We start from the raw sequence: 20,212 nt of genomic DNA, 5'->3' as shown, positions 1-20,212 counted from the left end.
TCTCTGGTAGTATTTGTCTTGTTTATTATTATTGTCTCTGTGACCTGAGCATCTGTTCTAGACCACATGTGCCTCAGTAGCTCCAGAGCAGCAAAATACTAGGAATGTTGCTGCATTACAAAACACACACACCCCTCTAGCAAGTAGGGCCTCTTTGGTCTAAGACTTGTGTATAGAGCAAAGCTTGGGCAGAGGGCTTGGGTGGAGAAGTTGTGTTAGATGGCTTTTGAGAGAAAACTGCATCTTCATTGAAGGAGACTACCATGTATCCTGCTCGCCTTCAGGGACCCCAGAGCACTATGTGGGCGTTTCCATCCAGGCCCCAGCATGCTTGGCTTCACAACTGATGAACTTTGATCATTCACTTAATTGGAAAGCTCCATTTTAATTTTTTAAAAACTTTTATTAAATGTGCCAGGTGTGCATTTGTCAAAATTCTTGCTACAATAAACCGTGTCCTTTGGGTGACACGCAACACGTTGAGTTGATGAAATAGAATGTTATGTCATGCTATAATGTAAATGCATAATCTTCTACTGTATTGTTGCAGAACTATCAGCTTGTTGTCTGATATTGGTAATTTTTTTATTCTCAGAGTACTGAAAACAGTAGTATCAGCACAACTTGGAAGAAGTAATTATTTCTTGTCAAAATCAGCCAAGGTTCCACAGCAAAAATGGTAAGAATTTGCCACTCAGAAGTGAAAGCCAATAGCATGCCCTGTTTGTAATTATTTTATGGTATGTTTTTATTTTCAGCGACCAATGCGTATTTTTGTGAATGATGACCGCCATGTCATGGCAAAACATTCTGCTGTTTATCCAACTCAAGAAGAGTTGACAGCAGTTCAGAACATGGTCTCCCATACTGAACGTGCTCTCAAAGCTGTGTCTGACTGGATTAATGAGCAAGAAAAAGGCAGCAGTGAGCAGCCAGAACCTGAGACCATGGAGACAGTAGCTGAAGAAGAGAACAAAGAAGGAAGGCAAGTGGCATTGCTGGTCATCTGTTCTCTGACATTCTGGCATGTTTCTCAAGCATCATTTGGCTGCTAAATAGCTGGCTTTGACTGCAGTCCTATACTCATTTACCTGGGACTGAGTCCCATAGAACACAGTGGTGCTTACTTGCAAGTAGACATGTGTAAGATTGCACTGTTAAGAGACCAAAGGCTATCGTCGCAATCCACCACCTATTCATGTGGAGCCTGTGGTGGGGGAGGCCTCTGCTGTGCTCACCTCCTACATTGTGTATCTGGAGACAAAACTAATTGCCATGGTAGGGAGGAGAGAATGTCTGGTGCTGTTTCATATGCTTACATTTCCAGTTGTTTAATTTAGCAGAATAAAACATATCAGCCCAACTAGTGATTTCCAGATGGTTTGCCATTACCATAAAATTCCTTACAGCACAGTCCTATATATGTCTACTCAAAGTAAGTCCCATTATTTCTGCATGGTTTACGATCAGGTAAGTGAGTATAGGACTGCAGCCCAAGTGCATCACAGCATAGGTACGGCAGAGTGTGATGTATATAGATTTAAGACTAGTCAGTAACGAGCTCGAAGTCATATAGTATCTATTTCAAGTCAGGAATGTGCTGTCAGGAAGAAAACATTGAGTATTACACACACACACACACACACACACACTTCAAAATACGTATTTCCTGAGGAGTCGGCTTCTTAATTTAAAGTGGTGAGCCTAAAACCCATAATGTTACAGCAGGGCTGCGCAACTGGTGGCCCTCCAGATGTTTTGGCTTACAGCTCCCATCAGCCCTAGCCAGCATAGTGAATGGTGAGGCATGATGGGAGTTGTAGGCCAAAAAAAAAAAAAATCTGGAGGGCCACAAGTCGCCCATCCCCACATTACAGTATGGGTGGGATTAGGAACTTAAGCCTGCGGGAAGTGATGGGAGTTTTGTGGGAAACTTTGAATTGGAAAATTAAAAGTTTGTTGCATTAATTTTACATGCTGTATAAATATTTATACATGACAACTTAATAGTATACACTTGTGTAGTTTAAATTAAAAAATAAAGGCACTGAAATGGTTAACATGCTAATTTTAACACATTGAAAGTGCAATGGGTTTATGTTATCTAAATTTAATAAATAGTTGCCTAAAAATGTTATAATGTCGAAACTGCCTAGTTTGACTGGTGGTGTGTTACTGATTGGTTTTAACGAAACAGTATCTTTGTAGAAATTGAAAATTCTATGAAAGGATGTCCTCCCCACATAGCTGTCTAGTAGGTGATGAGGAGGGTAGGGAGAAGGCATTGTAGGAACTGCTGTAGCATAATGGCAAAGACTGAGCTGTGAAACAGGAAGTCCTTGGTTCAAATGCTACTTTCACCATGAATTGATTAAGTGGCATTAGGCAACTCTCCCCTTAGCTTTAGCGTCCCCCATCTCTAACATGGGAGGGCAATACTGACTTAGAGTTGTAAAGCAGCCTTCCCCAACCTTGTGCCCACCAGATGTTTTGGATTACAACTCAGTGTTTCTGACCATTGGCCATTCTGAAACTCACCGGGGGGAGTTTGTTATAAGGATTACTACTAGATAATGCATGTAAATCATCAGTTGTATAGCTTGAAAGATTTATACAAATGTTAAATGTTAAGACAGCTCCCATTTTTCTATTAGATTGGATTACAGATGTAAAATCACTTCAAATGGTGCAGCTGTGTTGGGGAGGAGCACTGAGACTATGGGGGAAGTGAAATATATGCAGTATGTACAGAATCTAAACTTTTACTAGTTTAAGGGTGCAATCATATGCATGATTAGATAGAAAAAAATTCTACAACTCCCAGCATGCCCAGCAAGTCATGGTGGCTAGGGAAACGCTGGGAGTTGTAGCACCCTTTTCCATCTAAACATGCATAGGATTGAGCCCTTAGAGGATGAAATGAATTGTGTAGCACAAACAATTGTTGGTATATTTATGAAATTTTAAAAGCAAGTTCCTCTTTATTCAAACAATACTTAACAAATATACCCTGTGTTGCAGAGGGAGCTGCACCAAAGGTGCCTAAGCATAACTTTATACCAATTCATCAGCATTGTAAAAAACAAAAGGAAGATTATTATATCAGCTTGGCAACAGTGTGTAGATGTCTGTGTTCTCATGCAAAGTGGAAGAAGCCAATTTATCTTTAAAAAAAAACTCTGAAATGTACTGAACAGATCAAAGTTGTAAACCTGGATGTTCAATTACACATACGCTATTGAAGAGTTCGATATCATCATTATACAGGCTGCAATCCTATTTCTTCAGAAAGAGCTAGTAGTTAACGGGCAGAAAAGTGATCATCTGAATTTGTCGCCATCCAGTGGTCCAGAGTGCTGGTGCTCTCTGCTCTGTTCACTGGGAGCAGGCTCCTTTGAAGAAAGATTTTGCTCAGGGCTGTGCTAGGAGGCACCTTCCATTCCTTCTCTGATGCCAATCTTTCTCTTGCCTTCATAGTTAACAGATGCAGGCCTTTTGATCTGATTACCTTATGGGTCACATAGTCTTTCAGTAGTTAAAAAAATGTACATTCATTGTATATCACTAGGTTCATCTGTAATCAGCGTCTACAAACACTTGGTGGGAGAGTACTCAGCCAAAATTTGTGATTACTATTGACCTTGTCTCTCTGAAAGGGATGCCTGTGGCATTATGAAGAACTTTGGGAGCACTTTGAGTGCGCCTGAAGCCCAGTGCAACTCCTTCCCCACCCCAAGCTGGAAAGTGGGTAGACCAGCCTTCCCCAAACTGATATCCTCCAGATGTTTTGAACTACACATTCCATAATCCCTTACCAATGGTCATGCTGGTTGGGTCTGATGGGAGTTGGAAGTCCAACACATCTGGAGAGCTCAAAGTTGAGGAAGGCTGTCCTACACCTTTTGCTGAACTTAAGAGGTTCAGAAAACAAGTGGCCTCATTGTATTTTGAATCTTCCTTAAGGCTCCATGAGAAGACTTCCTGTACTCCATGGCAAGCTGCATCTTCCTTAGCTTGGAGCTGAGGGAAGAAGCTGGAGTACCAGTGTTCTAGACCACTGGATGGCAGCAAATACAGAGAATCACAATTTTGTTCTGCTTGTATTCTTTTCTTGATGTTAATGTTTTACATGATATTAACAACTCAAAAAATGTAGATTGGAAAAATTGCATGTCCAGGATGATAAAGCAAGGGCAGATAATTGGCTGGTAAAGATGTAATACAAGACCATGATGTGACGCTGCGTGAGCAAACTTTGGAACTTTTGGCTCTTTCATGTCTTGCCAAACCACAGTTCAGTGTATCTGAATCCACCCGATTTCTTCCTTGTGTCCTGAAAAGTTTGATCTTGAAAAAATTTAACACAGTAATACAGGAACAGATTGTCTTTTTAGGATGCTCTGTTCCAGTAACACTTGTGTTCAACTTTTCATAGTGAGCAGAAGACTACAGCAGAGCACTTGACTAGGACACTCCGTGGAGTGATGCGTGTTGGTCTTGTAGCAAAGGGCCTCTTGCTCAAAGGAGATTTGGATCTTGAGTTGGTTCTGTTGTGCAAGGAGAAGCCCACTATTGGTCTTTTGGAAAAAGTAGCTGAAAATCTTGGTACACAACTTGCTGTGAGTATGAAATGAGCAATTACCGCCAAGCTTATTTGATGCTATGAATATCTTAGGACTTTTTTAATTTGTTTATGTAACAAATTGTGATCCTTTGTTACTGGGCTAACTGGATCACCCGATTACCCTGTATACCACTTGGCATTTTTCTGCATCTAGCTCCTGATACCTGGTAAATATTAGCCATGTGGTTCTGCCCCTTCAGAATGTTGAGGACATTACAGGCTAAATGGAAGAACTTTGTGAATTACTGAGTGGCTGGTGCTTTTTGTTCATCACTAGTTGTATTTGGGAAACTACCTCTGCCCATAATATTTCATTATCACGGTTTTTCTGTTTGAAATCTTACTCACTTCTTGGATATTTCAATAGGCTCTATAAACTAGTTGTTCAGGCAAATGGGAGACGTGGGCGTGTCTATATATCCGGTTAAAATTGTTTTAGGGTTTTATTGCTTTACAATAAAATTGTATGGTATGAATCTTGGATATCTGTCCTAGGATTATTTGGCCGTGTAAATCAACTTATTTTCCACAGCACCCCACCACCCGAGAGAGGTCCCAGATAGCAGAAGAGAAGGTTGAGAGTGGTGCTGCCTTCTTTCCTGGTCAGCACTACTCTTGAGCTTTACCTTCCAGTTTGCCTGTCTCACTCCCTCTCAGTTCTACAAGGGGACGCAGTAGTGCCAGAGGGGTTCTAACACCTGAAGCGCATTTCCAGCCAACGTGAGGGGTAGGGAGTAGTGATATGATGGAGGATTCAGTCCCTTGAGCAGTTTCCCAGGAAGCATCTGGCCTCTTCTGAGGAAGTTGTCCATCCCTGTACTAACTGATGTTAAATCGTTCTTAGATACATCAGCTGTGCTGAAAACAGATGCAGTTCACCCAAGTTCTCTTAGATGTTTGAGATGCCGGTGAGAAGGAGAAAATCTGGGAAAACTCTTAAGCATTTCTTTGTGTTCCAGGCTATTACTGAAGATAAATATGAAATTATCCAATCTATCAGTGATGCTGCAATTATCATTAAGAATACAAAAGAGCCTCCACTGACACTTACAATCCACTTGACATCCCCTGTTGTCAGAGAAGAAATGGAAAAAATGTTAGCTGGAGGTATGGAAGACTGAAAACGCTAACAGCCACAGAATGAGTTTCCAGACTGACTTCGCTGTTCAATGTGTTCAATTTCTGATTAGGCAGAGCTATTTCATGCGAGTCAACTTCGTGTCACAGTGCTATACAGTATCATGGTTATGGACGGCTGGATTATAGGCTTCTAGAATCTGAGTAGCACCTTCCAAATTAAAACACTTCTAAAATGTTGAGGCCTTTTTGTACAGCCTGAGCTCTTGTACAAGTGCATTAATTCACTTGTGTGTAAAAGTGTTTCTTCATCAAAACTTAATGACCAATACAGACGTTATAAATGTAAACTAAAACCTCTTAAAATAATGAAGTCTTAGCTTAAATGACTTCTGCATGTTCATGAAATTGGATATGTTACATAAAGCAGTTTGTGTTGCAGCAAAAATGATTGGTGGCTTTTTGTGTTTGGGTTTTTTGGTTTTCGGCCTTTTCAGCTGAATTCTAGAATGCAATGCAGAGTTTTGGATAAAGTTACTCCATCCTTCATCTTATTTAAACATGCTTTGGGGCTGATTCACATGCATGTATATAACAATATATCAACCATAACAATAACTCAACCTGATTGTTTGCAGCTGAGTTCAAAGGAGGCAGTCCGCACAAAGTATTTGAGGTGACGCTGAAATACTACAAAAGATCTCTGGTGTTCTGTGTGATGGCTGTTCTTCATGCATGCACATCATCACTTGTCACAGTGATGAATTTGTATGGGTGAATTCATCCTTAATGTTAAAAGCTGTATTCACACATGAATAAATCCAAAGTAGTCTCATTTTTAAGTAGCCAGGTGAATCATAAACACAACACTGAAAAGATCTCATATTTCCAATGATTGAACTAGCCTTATCTAAAACCCTGGCTTTTTTTCCTATCTTCAGTTTTGCTGCAGCACAGACTTAATAGTAATTTTGTTCTCTGATTGTTTTATGGTTCTGATATCTGACCACATCTACCAAGCCTTCTAGTTTGTCGATTCTAGGGACGCTGGACCTTTGACCAACAGGACGCACTCTGTCATGGGCTGGGGCCAGGGCAGTCGAGCCTTGTGGGCGGAGGGAGTTCCCTTCTAGAAAAGATCTTAGTTATGCACTTCTACAGGATATAGAGTGGGAATTTAATTTTAACCTTCCATTCTGTTGGTTAGTATAGTTTTATACTTTTTTGTAGCCTGGTTAAAATAGTCTAGCATCTTTGTCCTTCCCTGTAGAGTTTCTTTCCTTGTGTAGAGTGAGTTAGTGCCTCACGTTGTTCTCCTTATGTAGTTGTTAGTTCATAAGGGTGAAAAAGTAAAGTATATTGAGGCTATACTTTCAGGTATAGGGCTATAGATCAGAGTTCTGGGAGCCTCAGCTGCCCTTTAGGAAACTGCCTCATCCCCTCTCCACCCGACAGAACCCCCTTGGTCAAACTGTACCTTGTCTTCTTATTCCACCCACGAATAGAAACGCTATCAGTCAACGACTCACCGGACGTTCTGGACAGGCAGAAATGCCTTGCTGCCTTGGCGTCACTCCGACACGCCAAGTGGTTCCAGGTTTGCATTTTGTTCTTATATTTGTCTTTAAGTAGAAACCTTGTAAGTTGTAATTGCCTAACTTCGTTAAAAATGTTTTAATACTGGGCTGTAGATGTGCAGAACTTAGCATCTGTTAAATGCACAGTTGCTAAAGAAGCACTTGAATGAATTTAGTTTTTCAAAGAAGAAATGGAATAGATGCCTAGCTGCTGCTTTGTGTTAAGAGTAAGTTTTCATTTTACAGTAATTAAAACTACAGAATTAAAAAGCTATGGATATGTAATAAATAGTTTACCCTTGACAAAGTAGCACTACAAGAATTTATATTTTGTCTCAGTTTGGTTCTGGTATTCATTACTGAACCTTTCTTGCTTATTACTTTGTTCTAGGCCAGGGCAAATGGCTTGAAGTCATGTGTCATAGTCATCAGAGTGCTGAGAGATCTGTGTACCCGTGTTCCTACTTGGGCACCACTTAGAGGATGGGTAATCTTGCAAGTTACATTTCCTTTTTAATATGCAAATGTGAAAGATAAAAAGCAGGTTCTATACAGAGTGGAAGGCAGTTCTCATTTTGTACAAAGAAAATTCATAAAATTGGGGAAATCGGAAAGAAAAGCCTCATCTTTCTTAGGCTGCACATTGATTGTTAAACGAGGTTGAATGTAGCCTGTGTTCACAGATTTTAATACAGTATGGGCTTTGTGAATAGTGGAGGGTTAGTTGTCAGATAGATGGGAACATTCTTTCTTGAGGCTGTACAAGATCTTGAGTGACTAGAATATACCCATGCAATGGCACCAAAATGTTGTGAATGGGCATTTAATATATACCATTGTAGAACATTTTTAGGTGGGAATAATAGTTGAAATATTAGCATGGCATAAATTTGTCCAATGCTTAATGCAGCACCTCCTCACCCCCCACTGACACTGCAAGCCTTCAGGCAAGCTGTCCTGACAAAGCATGTCCATAGGCAGCACATAAACAGATGGTTGTGCAAGTTAGCTGCAAAATTAGGGTCACCTGATGAATAAGCAGTCATGGACCAATAATAGCAGCACACTTAGAAGGGTGTGGTGGAATTAGTAGGGTTGTACTGCTACCTTCATGAAGGATCCAAAGGGAACTGCCAGTCTAGGCTTCCATAAATAAGCCTGTTTTTGCTGCTGCCTTGTAGATTAACTTCAGGAGAGATGGCAGCTAAATAAGTTAACCTTGACAAATAAGTAAAACAAAACTGAAATACCCATCCGGTCATGGGTGGAAAGACCACACATTAGCGAACCCCTGCAATCAAGCTGTTAACTGCACTTCTCTGGCTTCAGCTTGTAAAGTCAAGAACATGAATTGGATATAGGTCAAATAAATAAAAATCTCCATATCACTGCCCAGGCTTTTGTAGTAGACATGAAGTTCTTGCTTTCACCCAGAGGAGCACTGGAAGCACATTATCTTAAACAGTTTCCCACTGAACTCAAATACTTAACATATTATGATGTGATGTTTGCATGCAGACACTTTCACCCAGGTTGCTGGTAAAGCTACAGTCTCTTCCACCTGAAGACTGCAGTAGATAATCTGTTTGGAAGCAGAAACAATGCATAGGTCATCTGTGAACATTCTATATATTAAAGCTATAAGGAGCTAGTTATTTCTAGTATTTGGAGCTGTTTGTATAACATAGCAGCCCACCGTGGGTTATTTAACCCACGACGATGCTACAGCACATACAAGGTACATGCAGCCACCATTTTGAATATGCAAACCCTGCTCGGAGAATGTTGTCATGTGAATCTGGCGAGCATGAGTTATGCAAGTGTTAACCCTCGCACAACCCATGGTCTGTTTTAGAGTTATGTGAGGGTTGTTTAACCATGACATAACCCACGCTTGCCAGGATTTCAGGACACACTAACACCCAAGTGGGGGTTGCATATTCAACCTGGTGCTTCTGGACGCCGTGTCTCATCGTGTGTTAAATAACCCACAATGAGCCCAGTGTGTTGTCCAAACCTAGTGTTTATGTTGCACTTGCAAGGTCTAAAAACTTCAGTCCATGTACTGATTCCTATTTTATAGAGAGGACACCGAGCTCAATGTGTCAACTTATCCAGTGAATCTGTGAGAGAGACAGGATTTTCCCAAGGTTTCCTAGATCTAAGACTTGGATTCTAATACCAATTCTCTAGCTGTGTTGTGCATCTCAACTGGATTACGCATGAAGGTCACCAGGCCTATAAGGCACTTAGTCAGATCTGCTGCTATTGACATGTTTTGGTCAGCAGGTAATACCTGCATTACAGCCATTGTGAAGTATTTATTCTGTACTTTTAAAAATTCTGAAATGTCTTTTCAGCCTCTAGAGTTGCTATGTGAGAAATCTATTGGAACAGCCAATCGGCCTATGGGAGCTGGTGAGGCCCTCAGAAGAGTTCTTGAATGCCTTGCATCAGGAATAGTTATGCCAGGTTAGATGGTTCTTGACTTTTGAGAATTTCTATAGAAGTAACTGACATTGACTTCTGTTTTCGCAGTACACGCTAGACATGACCATAATTTTATCTGTTTCACTTAAGGCTTGATGTGTAGGGCATGTCAATACATTGAGCAAATGCTTTTAAAACTATGGACCCATTATTCCAATTCCCTTAATGGGATATGACGGACTGTACAAGCTGCTTTTGGTGTGCTTGAAGACTTTGACAAGCTTGCCACATTGCTGGGCTTAATGGTCAATATTGTAGACTAGATCAGGTTACTGATCATTGGATCAAGAATTACTATTGAGCTGCTTACATTGCTGATCTTAGGTGATGCGGAGGGAATAATTGAGTCTACATAGAGATCCTAGGATAATTCTCTGCATATCTTCCTTGTTTCCTGCCTTCAGATGGTTCTGGTATTTATGATCCTTGTGAAAAAGAAGCCACAGATGCTATTGGGCATCTAGACAGACAACAAAGGGAAGATATCACACAGAGTGCTCAGGTATAGTTTTGATTACAGATGTTACAAAACCGCAATGAGTTCTTAATGATAGCTAGTAATCTCAATGAGGCTGGCTTTTATTTAAACAGAAAAGGGTCCCATTTCAGTAATGCAGGATTTTTTTATTTTTTTTTTGGTCTGCCAGAATTTAAGTGTCAGGTTTTTTAATTGTAACACTAAAGTTCCAGGGTGTCTGCTAATGTTGATTTTCAGACATTTTCTGCTTGAAGTGTTGGGATTGGGTTTTGTTTGATTGGTATATGGGAAAAGCTTGGGAGCAGGTTGGGCACTTCAGTAACACACATCCTATTTTTCTAGCATGCTCTAAGGCTTGCTGCTTTTGGCCAGCTTCACAAAGTCTTGGGGATGGACCCACTGCCATCAAAGATGCCCAAGAAACCAAAAAACGAAAACCCAGTTGATTACACTGGTAGGTTTTAATACTTGGGGAATTCTATTTCTGACAGCCAGGTGTTGCTGTTTTTATTGACCACCTAAAATCTTATCTACAGTCCAGATTCCCCCTAGCACTACATATGCCATCACTCCATTGAAACGTCCTATGGAAGAAGATGGAGAGGAGAAGTCTCCAAGCAAAAAGAAAAAGAAGATTCAGAAAAAAGGTATTGAGCTGGCAAGAGGTAGGTATACTTAAGTTTTCCAAGTGCTTGCTAACAGATATTGAGGATTCATGTTGATATGTAACTGTAGATGAATAGTAGGAAGCAGAAACAAATGGCAAGCGCTTTGGCTTTTTTTTTCTTGATAGCTGTAAATTTAGGACTCTGCACTTAGCAGAACGTAGTTGTTGACATTAATGTCTAGGAGCTTAACCCAAGATGTCAATATCTGACAGAGTGCTTCTTTTGTTCAGAGGAGAAATCGGAACCCCCACAAGCTATGAATGCTCTGATGAAGCTGAACCAACTAAAACCTGGACTTCAATATAAACTAGTGTCTCAGACAGGGCCAGTTCATGCTCCTATATTTACCATGTCTGTGGAAGTTGATGGCATCACATATGAAGCTTCAGGACCTTCAAAAAAAACAGCCAAGCTGCATGTAGCAGTAAAGGTAAGGGGTATCTGTAAATATGTGCTTGACAGTGTTTTGTAATTTAGTACCTATATGACTTGTTTTTTGAAACATAACTTGTACCTGGAAAGGGATCCTATCCATTCTTCTCTTAAAATGAAGCAATGTAATTTCAGATCATGGTTAAGGAAGCTTAAACATGATTTAGTGTGGTGTCTGAACTGATAATACACAGTCTGTGATTCACCAGCAAGCCAGAATCAGACAAACGTGTTTTTTAGTAGGTTTGTAACCAATGTAGTTCGTGTTCACTATGGCTGGCTGGCTGATTGATTGATTGATTGATTGCATTTATACCCCACCTTTTTTCCTCTTGCAAGGAACCCAGGGCGGCTTACATTATCCTCCTCCTCTCCATTTTATCCTCACAACAACAACCCTGTGAGGTGGGTTGGGCTGAGAGTCTGTGACTGGTCCAAAGTCACCTACTGAGCTTCCATGGCCGAGTGGGGACTAGAACCTGGATCTCCCAGCTCCTAGTCCAGCACTCTTGCCACTACACCACACTGGCTCTCATAAGAACACACTGGCTGGTGTGTTCTGAATTGTCAGACCATAGTTACAGCTTGTAGTGCTGCCTGTGGAGGCCACTTTACCTAGAAGCTGGAGTGCAGAGCATACAGAAAATGAAAGCAGGTTCAGAATCATGGTTGGCCTGTGTTTAGAAGTATGGCAAGGGTTCAAAACAATGGTTAGTGAAAGTGTGGTTTGGTGTGATGCCTAAACGAGTAAGTCATTTGGCTATTTGTCATCTGTTCTTGGGTATTTAGCAGTAGTATTTGAAGTTTTACTGAAGCATAAGAATTGATCATGTTGGGATGAATGCATCTGGTATCTTTTCCTTTTAGGTGTTACAAGATATGGGATTGCCTACAGGTGTGGAAGGCAGAGAGAGAGGTGATGAATCAGCAGAGGAAACAGAACAGAAACCAGTAGCTGTTGCTGCTCCTCCTGTAGTGGAAACTGTTTGTACACCCAGTGCTGCTTCTCCTTCAGAGCAAACAGAGGTAAACATTGCTTGCACATCTCTCTTCAGCTGCAGTCATACTTCCCCAAGCTAGAATCCCTAGCTTCTGCCAGATCACTGTCAAACTTCTACTCCATTTTAGAAACATCTATCTTGTCTATCCCTCCTCCCCCCATTTGCTTCTCCCCCTTGTATTCTGCACAACATTCCCTATCACTGACTCTTATTTATTTATTTATTTATTTATTTATTTTATTTCATTTCTATACCGCCCAATAGCCAAAGCTCTCTGGGCGGTTCACAAAAACTAAAAAAGACTCTTCTTGTCTCCTTACACTCAGTACATTTTTGGTGCACTCCCCATTGTTCCTGGAGATCTTGCCTTTCAATGTACCTTCCTCAAAGCCTATTTTAGCAAATAGTTTCCTGAACCAGAATTACTTTGCTAGTGTCTCCAATGTTGTCAGTCTTGACGATGTTCCCAATTATACATGCAACAAAGTCAGTGCCTTGTTCTTGTGATCAGGGGCCACATTAGTCAGCAGCTGCATGCGTCATCTTGCTCTCCAAAGTGAGGCTTCTGCCTGGCCAGCTACTGAGAAATTCAAATACTAATCTAAGTAAATCCTTCGCATTATGCTTTTCTGTACTGGTTTAGTTCCAAATTTGTGACCTGCGTTTTTAAGTGGAAACATCAATGCAATATTTTAACTTCTTAGAATGTGAAACAACAGGGACCAATACTGACAAAGCATGGAAAAAACCCAGTTATGGAGCTAAATGAGAAACGACGTGGCTTAAAATATGAACTGATTTCAGAAAGTGGTGGCAGTCATGACAAGCGGTTTGTGATGGAGGTGAGAAGATTTTGTACACAAAACTGCATTCAGAATTGCTCTTGGTAAACATAACTAACAGCTTGGCAAGGTGCAGCTCTCTTTCTGAAACATTTTCTTATCTTAAAGGTTGAGGTCGATGGCCAGAAGTTCCAGGGTGCTGGTTCAAACAAAAAAGTAGCAAAGGCCTATGCTGCACTGGCTGCATTAGAAAAGCTTTTTCCAGATGCCCCCCTTCCAATGGAGCAGAAGAAGAAAAGGGCCCCTATGCCAGCACGAGGTGGACCCAAATTTCCTGTGAAAGTAAGTGCACTCACTGGCAGCTTGCCTTTGAGCTTAATCAAGACTACTTCTGCAGCCCTCTATAGAAGAGGTAAACTTGGCATGGGTGTGAACTAAGCAGGTACCAGAAATAAGTAACTACCTTAAATCTTTCTAATGGCTGGATTTTCACTCATTTCAACAGCATAATCCAGGCTATGGCATGGGAGGCCCTATGCATACTGAAGTGCCACCTCCTCCAAGCTTGCGGGGTCGTGGTAGAGGAGGAAACATCAGAGGCCGCGGTAGAGGCAGAGGTGGATTTGGTGGTGCCAATCACGGAGGCTATATGAATGCTGGTGAGTTGCTTTGTTTCCACACAAGCAGGGAATGGAAATAATCTTGTACATGCAACTTGATCTACTTTGTAACTTTATAACATGCCTTGGTATCTGGGCTACTAGCCTTAATCTGGTTCCAGTATCCCTTTTGAGATAGAGGGAATGTTTGCCTTTTACAGGTTGAGGCTGACTACTGTCCAAGGTGGAGCTGGAAGTTGAATCCAGGTCCAAGTCTAATAGTCTAGTGAACTGAGTGGTTCTCTGCAGTCCATTTCTTGTGTGTTTCTGAACACCTGTTCATAGCTTCTGTACATCCATTGTGCAAGCATACAAAATGGTCAGCTGAGTCACCCCTTTTCTATAACATCGTCAAGTGAATAATTTATTCTTCCTTTCATTCCAGGAGCTGGATATGGAAGCTATGGTTATGGTGGCAATTCTGCAACAGCAGGCTATAGTAAGTGTTCATGAAAAAAATTAAACACAACACCTTGGGGGTAGCAAAACTCAGTTCTGTGTTGCGTAGTGAAATGAGGAAAAAATCTGATGTTAAAACCGATCTCACTTTCTTTTAAAATTGATTTTAAAATTTCTCTGCTTTAAGCCAAGTGAAGCAATACACCATTCTTGTAAAACAATCTCCCTAAAAATACACAACTTTGTTTTGAGAGGCCTTTGTTGGGAGGGGGGCTGACGGGAGCAGAGAAATAAAAAATAAATTTTAAAAATGTGGCACATTTTGCCATCTTCAAAAATTCTAATTTTTTTTCCTCTGCTCTGTCTCCCCCTTTTGTAGGTGACTTTTTCACAGACTGCTACGGCTATCATGATTTTGGGTCTTCCTAGATCATCTAAAAGTATTGCACATAAAACAGCTTTTTACTCCAATTTTCTCGAACTCCAAAACCCAAAGTGTTCGTGCTGTGTCCCTGTGCTTCACTGGGTTTCTCAACAGTGGCTTTTCACCGCAGCTTGTCTGAAACTGTTAGCCCACAAACAGTGGCAGTTTTTATTGTGACTTGCCTTTGGTCATATTGATGTACACTATGGGGGAGCTAAATTTCAAGGAATGTCTTTGTGCATTGTGCACAGTAAGAGCCAACTCTGTTCCGTTTACGAGTAAAAGGCCCCTGTTTGCTTTTTATGGAAAGCATCACTTCATTTTTAAGGAACATGCAAAAGTGTGTTAACTTTTTGTCTTAATTTACAACAGATTTTGTATAAAACCTAACCCTTTTAGTCCCCCAAAGAGGGTAGATGCCTCTGATAAACAGAATTTTAACACTTCAGAATCTACCACAACGTAATGTTTTAAGCATGCATATTGTTGACTTGTATGTGAAATAGTATGTGCTAATTTTAATCTCTGCATCCTTTGTGCTTCTTGTATTGGTATAACTTGCAGGACCTACGTGATCTACAACTGTTGGGTTGTGTTATCTCTTAAATTTTGAATGGTTTGATTAGCTGCAGTGGGCTTTTTGCAACTAAAGATAAAAGGCCTAAAGCACTTGTCAAGAGGGGTTGCAGTCTTCGTAGGGTGTGGCTCTTTATCTTTTTTCCCCAGTACATTTCCCCAAAAGAAGATGTATGTAATGTCCCAGGAAATGAAAGCTACTAAACACTGAAAGGCACAGGGAATAAACTAGTCGTTAAAGATTTTTAATAAACTGATTGTTTGGTCCTTTTTGCTTCAGTAGTTGTATTAAATGTGTTTACCCTGTTCACTGTTAGCACTGTTAACTCAACACTTAATAACTAAAAGTAGTGTGGGAAATTCACTCAGTGAGGCTTTCAATGTAAGCTTAGATACTGAGTGCACAATCCTATGCGTGTTTAGACAAAAAATTCCTACAACTTCCAGCATTACAACACTGGGAAGTTGTAGGACTTTTTGTGTCTAAATATGCATAGGATTGTGCCCTCAGTGTCCTTTTTATAAAAGAAAAGGAGAAACGGAGTGAAAATTGCCTTTTATAAACACTTTCAGCATTATTGCAACAACTGTGTGGTGGGTGTTCTACATGTTTCAAAGGGAGGTTGGACTGGGGAGTAAAGATTTGTTTCAAAAAAACTAAATTTCAATTCTTAATTAAAACCAGTAGTGCTCCTTACAGTACCAGGTGCTGAACAGACTGGCAGTAATTCTCCTCGAACATGGTCCCTGCATACATCACGTTACTGAACCAGAGTCATTCACATGCAGTTTTATCCATAGATAAAACTGTTTCGAGTACGTAGAAATGAAGCATAAAACCTGGTACCTTTGTTACTAAAGCATAATGTTCGGAGTATGCTTTTAAAAAAAAGGTTCAAATCTCATGCTGCTCATTATGTTTCATTAAGAGGAATCTCTGGCTGCAGAGGACTGGCTAAATGTCTGGCAGGATAACCAACTTTCAAGGGCCTTGTATTCTAAAACTGAGTAGAGCTTTAGTGACTGTTTTTTTAAAGGCTACTTACATTTTTCTGTAATAACGGTCTGAGCAGGCATAACCCACAATTTCCTGGCAGATGTAAGAACATTCAGTTGCTCTTTAACTTGGGATTGAACTTAAACTGAGGAGGCAAGATCTTTAGTAGTTGTACCCAAATGGCTCTACTTACTGTGTAAGCTGTTTTATGTACCAGGATAGCATACTATTATTGTAAGTTCTATAAATTCTGTTGCTCACTTTTGCTTCCAGCTGTGATCATCGCTTCCTTTTATATACTAGATTCCCTCCAAACCCTAGGACATGTCACTTCAGTATTGGAATAAAACTTTTAAGTAGCAGTATACTTTTCCACCTTCAAGTATATAACTATTAGAGCTAAACTTTGGGTGATTTTATTGCAACTTGAGAATTTGTTGAATAGGGGGAACTGAAATGGTAGCAATTGCTGTATTAAATGCTCCTTTCCTACTATGCAGCAGCCTAAGGATGCTGGCGTAATTAACTTAATTCTCTAGAATCCAAGATTTTGAACTCTCACTGTTTTAAAAATGGACTACAGCTGTGGTTGGCCACACAAGGTCCACATGTGGCCTGTATGATGAATGAGGGCTGTGCCAGTATTTGGCGAGTGCCCCGCTCTTCCACCCAGAGCTATAAGCTGCATTTTAACTTTAAGGTGACTGGGAGGAGCACATCTTGGTTAAGCATCTATCATGCAGTTTGTTCTAGGCAGTCTTTGCCTAGTCTCTGAGGGTTTCTACCCTATTGAAGCGCAGGAAGTAGCTGTGGGCAAGGTGTGTTAGTCACCTTCAGGCCCATATCTTCATGAGTATGTGGCGATGTGTTAAGTAACTTGAACATGAGTATCGCCTTCATAGATGTTTGACTCTGTTCTGTTCTCTTTAGGCCAGTTTTATAGCAATGGCGGCCATTCTGGCAATGCAGGAGGGGGCGGTGGCTCCTCTGGCTATGGTTCCTACTACCAAGGTGGTGACTACAGCTCTCCTGCCCCTCCTAAACATGTTGGAAAGAAGCAGCAGCATGGAGGACAACAGAAGCCTTCCTATGGCTCAGGTTATCAGTCCCATCAAGGCCAGCAACAACAGTCATATAACCAGAACCAGTATAGCAACTATGGCCCACCACAAGGCAAGCAGAAGGGATACAACCAGGGCAACTACGCTTCCTACTCAAATTCCTACAACTCTCCTGGTGGCGGCGGCGGAGGATCAGACTACAACTATGAAAGTAAATTCAGTGAGTGCCTGGTGGGAGGATGGGTGGGAGTTGTGAAAGGCTCTGATAGGCTTCTCACATAAGCATGTCTCTGATATGTGGCACATCAGAGAACTACTATACATAAGTAGCAGAATGCAAAGCCAGAGGAAGTTTGGAAATGATGGAAGTAAAGTTATTGGCTTAAACATGGATATTTGCATGTGATTGGGTTAACTTGTTTAATATTGCAGTTCAATCAGAAACTGATGAAATGGCAATAACCCTGAGCTCATTTTTAAACAAGGTGGGAATCTTTTGATTTCAAAAGATAGTGGAGCTCCAAAGAGCATTGTTAAGAGTTTTGCTTAAATGGCTTGCTGACACATCTGGTCCATAACAAGAGCTGCAGAGATAAACTAAGATATTCTTGTTATCTGATTATGTTAGGCAGAGTATTGGAAAACTTGCATGTTTCTCATAGCTGGGTTCAGCATAGCCTCTCAGCTGCTATTGTGCTACAGGAGAGCACAGACAAGATATCTGATGAGAGCTGATGAGGACCTTGCAGAGGAAGAGTGCAAAAGAACTTAAATGAGATCCTCTGAAGGCAGCCTCTCATAAGATTCGTATTGATTCTAAATGTGTTCGAGGCAGTCCGATATAAGACTTCCCTCAATGTGCGTTTTTAATTCCAGGTTATGGAGGCGGAGGCGGAGGAGGTGGACGTGGTGGCGCAAATAACTATGGTTCAGGAGGAGCCTCGTACAATGCCGGTGGCTATGGGGGAGGAGCTGGGGGAGGAGGGTCATCTTACCAAGGTAAGCAAGGTGAGACATGCAACCTTGAAACGTTTGCATGTTGATTAAGGTCCTGTACTTGGTAGTCCATAAATTTTGGCTTGTCTTAGTAGCCAGCTATTATCAGTAGTCGGTGGGAACGTAGGAGAAATCTGCAACGGATTCAAATGAGTTTGGATTTCTATGAATCTGACCTGCAAATTCCTCAGCGGACTGGCATTTTCCAAAGCAAACAAATTCCATGGACTTGCAGATAGGTTTTTCACTTTTGGTGGGCATTTGCACAAATTTGCATTAGTACTAATGCACATTAATTACTGCACATTTGCCCAAGTGTGCATTAGTGTTAATGCAAAGTAGTGCAAGTAGAGTGAAATTCTGGTTTAAAAAAATCTGATTCTGTCAATGAGTGACTGCATGATGGAACAAAAGACACCTGACAATCCACAAAACATGTGGAACCGATTTAATAAAATCCCTACATCCCTAGTAGTTGGTATCAGTGCTTCCCCTCCCTCAAGTCCTCTGGTACATGCAGCAGACTGGAAGGGGAAAGGTAATCAGTCACTTGGCGCTAGCCTTTAGAGACAGACAAATAGTGAAAGTGACTCGTACTGCTGGTTTACTTCTCCAAGGTGTCGTGTGGTGATTGACTCTACCCCCCCCCCCCCCCCGTCCCCTGTGTAAGCCAGAGCGCACAGGGAGGAACAGGGCTTGTGCCTGGTACAATGAAAGACCCCAAATTCTCTGAAATTTACCAAACTGTCACTCTTGGGTCCTGGGTATTTATGCATGTGATAGTTGGAACTAAATTAGCAATTACAGCCATTTATTAAAGTGTCTCTTCCCTCCTTTTTTTCTAGGTGGATATTCTCAGTCAAACTACAACCCCCCAGCTTCAAACCAGAATTACAGTGGACCTCCCAATTCCTACCAAGCCCCCCAAGCTGGCTATGGCAGAAATGACCACAGCATGAACTATCAATATAGATAAACCAGTCTGTTCTTGGTGGGTGTGAAGCTTTGTTATCTTCTAAACTTGCATACCCTTTGAATATTGAGTTTTATTGCATCACAGTAAACATGTAAACCCTGTTTCCATGTTGCAGTGCTCTTTGTGATATCAGTCACTAATGGTTGAGTACCTTGTAATTCCATACTTAGCTGTATTTTGGACATTTAATGGTGTATTTAATGGTTTGTTAGTTTGCCATCTCAACTTTTTGTCTAAATAGAATTTAAGTTCAGTATCCCTTTTCTGTTTAATTGACATTCGAGTGTCAAACACAGCATGGCTTTAAATAGATAAGGGATATCTTCTGCTAATGCTTTTGTGAAGTGAGTTTAAACAAGCTTTCTGTATTTTAATGCTTTAGTGTTTTTCAGTTTTATAAGTGAGGATTTTATTTTAAAACTTGTGGGAAAGAGTGGGTTTTGTATGTCTGGGTCATTCGGACAGCACATCTGGATTATGCTGAATGTAGACAAATAAACACAACTCTTCATGTGTCTGTCTGGATTTTTATTTTGCCCAAAGGCCAGTAAAATGGCAACCTGATTGTTCCTCAACTTTGAAAGCAACCTGTTAAGAGTGTTGTGTCCTAATAATGTTTGGCTACATTTTATTAAAATATCCTTCAGAAAGGCCCAAACTATGCATGGCCAGTAACATTCACGTGGCAATTGACCTCTTTTGTTGTTGCTGTTGAAGCTGTCCTAGAAGTGTGATCTGTAACAGCTTTTTTACAGTCTTCTACAATAAAGCAATGGTTTCATGATTGGTATAGAGGATTAAGATAAAGAGTGATAGGGGAAGGATGGGAGGCAGCATGGGTAATGTTGAGGCAGTGGGATGAGGGACGCTGCAGGATCAAGAAATTGTGATGATTTTGTCCAGCTGTTGGGACCTCTTGCTAAGTTTTGGAGTCTTCAGTCAGTGACACATATCCTGTACCTGCAAAGGCAGCCCTTGAAAGCTGTGGTGGACTT

At 40.9% G+C, this 20,212-nt stretch overlaps 2 protein-coding genes across 11 annotated transcripts in view; both read left to right on the top strand.

Moving 5' to 3' along the window:
- The window catches only part of SLC44A2 (solute carrier family 44 member 2 (CTL2 blood group)), a 79,203-nt gene extending 78,524 nt beyond the window's left edge, over positions 1 to 679 (top strand). The window contains exon 22 of the mRNA XM_084835579.1: positions 596 to 679. Within this exon, the coding sequence (XP_084691705.1) occupies positions 596 to 597 (2 nt within the window). The 3' untranslated portion in view covers positions 598 to 679. The remainder of the gene's footprint in view (positions 1 to 595) is intronic.
- On the top strand, positions 597 to 19,730 carry ILF3 (interleukin enhancer binding factor 3). 10 transcript variants are annotated; one of them, XM_084835573.1, is made up of 19 exons: positions 597 to 679; positions 759 to 985; positions 4,436 to 4,619; positions 5,584 to 5,731; positions 7,207 to 7,298; positions 7,670 to 7,765; positions 9,639 to 9,750; positions 10,173 to 10,270; positions 10,589 to 10,700; positions 10,783 to 10,911; positions 11,145 to 11,344; positions 12,214 to 12,372; positions 13,052 to 13,189; positions 13,298 to 13,471; positions 13,635 to 13,788; positions 14,174 to 14,227; positions 17,115 to 17,456; positions 18,122 to 18,244; positions 19,087 to 19,730. In XM_084835573.1, exons 1-19 carry the CDS (start codon positions 677 to 679, stop codon positions 19,215 to 19,217), a joined length of 2,676 nt encoding a protein of 891 aa, XP_084691699.1. In that variant the 5' UTR covers positions 597 to 676; the 3' UTR covers positions 19,218 to 19,730. The 10 variants fall into 10 exon arrangements, with proteins under 10 accessions (XP_084691699.1, XP_084691692.1, XP_084691698.1 ...); XM_084835566.1 differs by having other exon boundaries at positions 17,115 to 17,465; positions 18,122 to 18,253; XM_084835572.1 differs by having other exon boundaries at positions 597 to 985; positions 10,783 to 10,893.
- Positions 19,731 to 20,212: the final 482 nt, after the last annotated feature.

Source organism: Heloderma suspectum, chromosome 2, assembly GCF_057233095.1.
Source record: "Heloderma suspectum isolate Gila_16-S chromosome 2, 16-S_ref, whole genome shotgun sequence".
Lineage (NCBI taxonomy): Eukaryota > Metazoa > Chordata > Lepidosauria > Squamata > Helodermatidae > Heloderma > Heloderma suspectum.
This window is presented reverse-complemented; position numbering and strand designations above follow the sequence as displayed.

Bases quoted from the DNA above. Each gene is read 5' to 3' on its own strand.
- ILF3 (XM_084835562.1), top strand. From the start codon at position 738: ATGGTATGTTTTTATTTTCAGCGACCAATGCGTATTTTTGTGAATGAT. The intron at 5,732-7,206 runs GTATGGAAGACT...ACCCACGAATAG, and splicing joins GGAAAAAATGTTAGCTGGAG to AAACGCTATCAGTCAACGAC. The intron at 14,228-17,114 runs GTAAGTGTTCAT...TGTTCTCTTTAG, and splicing joins TTCTGCAACAGCAGGCTATA to GCCAGTTTTATAGCAATGGC.